This window comes from Bombus flavifrons, chromosome 12 (genome assembly GCF_040668555.2).
Source record: "Bombus flavifrons isolate JBK064 chromosome 12, iyBomFlav1_principal, whole genome shotgun sequence".
Lineage (NCBI taxonomy): Eukaryota > Metazoa > Arthropoda > Insecta > Hymenoptera > Apidae > Bombus > Bombus flavifrons.
This window is the reverse complement of record NC_138453.1, coordinates 8,110,054-8,113,470: the sequence shown is the minus strand read 5'-3', so window position 1 is coordinate 8,113,470 and position 3,417 is coordinate 8,110,054. Positions and strand designations below refer to the sequence as shown.

The 3,417-nt window shown below is 33.5% G+C and overlaps 1 protein-coding gene across 1 annotated transcript; it reads right to left on the bottom strand.

Moving 5' to 3' along the window:
* Positions 1–857: 857 nt before the first annotated feature.
* DCP1 (decapping mRNA 1) lies at positions 858–3,308 on the bottom strand. Its single transcript, XM_069124986.1, has 4 exons — positions 2,885–3,308; positions 1,952–2,405; positions 1,390–1,872; positions 858–1,303 (listed from the first exon to the last, which is right to left on the bottom strand). Exons 1-4 carry the CDS (start codon positions 3,091–3,093, stop codon positions 1,067–1,069), a joined length of 1,383 nt encoding a protein of 460 aa, XP_068981087.1. The 5' UTR covers positions 3,094–3,308; the 3' UTR covers positions 858–1,066.
* Between the last annotated feature and the right edge of the window lie 109 nt (positions 3,309–3,417).

The following is a 3,417-nucleotide window of genomic DNA, read 5'->3' as shown; positions in this document are numbered from 1 at the left end:
TGATACGCATGATATCGCCTTTATTGTAGCATTGTAAATAGATTATGTATTTTGTATCGTATATTAAATGATATTCGCTTATTTAGGCGGCGTACAAATTGTAATTGTAATCGCGTTTTACGATATCGTCGAACTTCGAATGTTAAAGACGGGTTTAGACAGAAGACCATAGTAATGTTACAATATAATCTCAAGGGATACACATATAATCCTGCAATAAGAATCATTTTTTCCATCGAGAAACGATATCGATGAAAAATGAACGAAGAACAGTAAAAAGTCTGATACTTGTTTTTTTAATTGTATAAGATATCTTCTTCCGCAAATCAGTTATTCTAGTACATCACGTACTCCTGACATAGTAATCGTATTCCATATAAATATACTATATTGTGATAGTATGACATAACTTGTATGATAATTATATTATTAAATGTACCACGACTTTGTTTTACAACACGTGTTACTCATGAGGGACAAATCGATACGAAAATCGACTTAAAATACATTGAAATAATTTTTCAGTAATCGGTCTCTATTTATTTCCTCCTTTTTTTATAATTACATATACATACCATACCGATACCCGATATATAGGAAGGGTATGTCATTATTCCGTAAAATATGTAATCTATTTGATCAGCTCAGAAAATTTGTCTCGTTTCATTTCGAAATAGTAATCATAAAATGTTAGTATAATATAAATGTTTTGGCATCACAGTTTAAAATCGTACAATTTTCACATTCCTCGTCTCATTTCCTTTTACAATTTCCACACGTTTTATACCTCGTTACGCATCCATGATCCATTTCACTCTTTTTCATGGGAAAAAGTGTAGTAGCTTATAAAAATACTGTTTAAGGTATGTATCTTTATTTGTATTTATGATTTGATCTTCCCAAAAATTGGGCTACCAGTCAAGTTCAATTGAAATTCGAGCAGGACATTGTGTTCCATCTATGTACATGTAACATAGAAATACTAGGTTTCGCTCGATACTATAATCAGTCGACCGTCACAACCCGCATGACGGGTTCCATTTATACCGGTTAACAAGTCATAGTTCTAGGACAATATTTCACCGAACGATTTAACATAAGCTTCGTGAAGTTTGTTGATAAAATCGGGATCACTTCTCAATAAATAGTTAAAGGCTCGAAGAAACTGATTTTTTGTCAATGGTTCTAACGGTCTGGTTAAAGGTTCAGGTGGACTAGGAGCAGCGAACATAACAGGAGGAATTAATGCCGGTGCTGATCCTCTTCCTGATAGAGTAGGAGGCGTAATAATATCTTCCGATGCCTGATAGGATTAAAATAAAAATTTCAAATTTCGCGTACTTATATAAATATACAACCTAACACGAGTCGATATATACATCCACTCACCGTTGTCGCAGATGCATGAGCAAACAAAGATGCGAGTGGATTTGAATTGCTAGGACCAATAATATCTGATGCTTGATGATTCGTCAAAGTAGAAGTTGATGCATTTGTGGGTGACTGTATCCTAAGAAATCCTGTTGTTCCATTTGTATCGGTAGCACTTTGATTCATAGGTGTTAAAATTTCTTGACTTAAAGACGCAGGCGTAGGTATCATTGAATCTTGTTGAGAAGCAGTTCTATTTCGTTTTTTAGTTCTGTTCGAAGCTGTTGCATTACAAGCACTGTTAGCAGTCAATATAGTAGTTGGAGTAGTCTGTTGTTGAGTAGCTGGTTGAGGGGTTATAGATCTGTGTTGTTTTTCAATATGTTCAACTGTGTGAGCTGCTGGGTGTGACATTAATCGAGCAAGCAAAGGCTTACTTTCGTTTGCAACAGTACCCCCTGGAGTAGGCTGATCTCCAGCCTTAAAGTGACCAGTATTAACCTAGAAAGATTGTAAAATCTAACATATTTCCAACTCCTTACTTTAAAACACTATATACAATTGAATGTGTAATACTAACTTTTGCTTTTGCAAAAAAGTCCATTACACTCTGTGAAGTAACATCTGGACCTAATGGCGCAGCTAATGGTCCAGATACATCATCAGTTGTAGGAGTACCTAATGGAGATTTAGTACTATGCCTTTCTTTGATACCACCTCCACTACTATTATTATTTCTATTAGTATTAAAGTCTTCTTGAGCTTTACTAAGCATACTAAATATATCAACATTGCTCGCATTAGGGCCGGATTCTTTTTTTATGTTAACAGCAGGTTTATTGAAAGTCTTGCGGTTTTCCTCTGATTCTTTAATAAGTTTGTTCAACATTGCACCAATGCGTACACATTCTTCTTTTTCATAAAACCAAATGCCATAAATATTACATCTGGAATTTCTATAGAGTAAAAAGGGTTCTTGGAGTTGTAAATCTAAACCTTGCGTAACTGGCTCTACTAGGTTATTTGTATTTAATCTGTAAGAATGTTATTCATACATAAAATAATAGGCTTATTTAAGACTCGCACAGATTTTTTTTGATATATAATTATCTTTCATATAATGTCAAATAATAACCTATAACAAGATTGCTGAACACTATAAGGTATATAGTATTATGATACTTCAAATACCTAGCAAACTATATATAATATTGTACTTAAATTATATATATTAATTTGTTCTACTAATGCAAATCTAATAAAAACAATGTTTCTAATACAATACATGAAACAATGAGTTATAGGAAATATTAAAATATTCATTGTGCCTTTAATTGTAAAACATGTTTCTTAGAACGTTATTTTCACTGAATGTATTAATGAATAGTATAAATTATACATATGTTAATACTCGCACGCTTAATATTTGTAATATGTTTAAAAAATATAGACAAATACAATACAAAAATGTACATGTATATGTATGTATACATGTATATACATTATACGTTACCTATTCATGATAAGAACACTGTTATAGGGTTCGCCATTTCGCGAGTATACGAATAGAGCACCTTCAATATTCGTTTTTTCCCACTCATTATTAACTGCATTAAAGGTATAAAGTGCTACGTGTGTCGCAGTTTCCAGAATATCTTTTACATAGGGGTCTACCCGTTTCAGAGCGGCCACGTTCATTCGTAACCCTGTTAAATCCGTCATCGTGCTCCTTACAGCTTGATGGTACAGTTTATGAAATACAAGAATAATCGGTATTTTCCTAATTCAACTGAAATTTAGCTTAGTCGTGCAAGCCAATCACTAAGAGCACTGTATTTTGATCTAACGTAAGCAGCTGCCTGTATATTAAACGTCATACTAGATTTTAAGGTTGATACCGTTGCTACATCTGCGAGTTAGTAACATCACAGAAAGCCGACGCTTCCTTTCCGTTTGGTTCAACGTCTGTTTTTGATTGGTGTAAAACCGAGCAATCAGATTTATTGAAATGGACGCTGAATTGTGAAAGGAGAATCAAGCGACAGT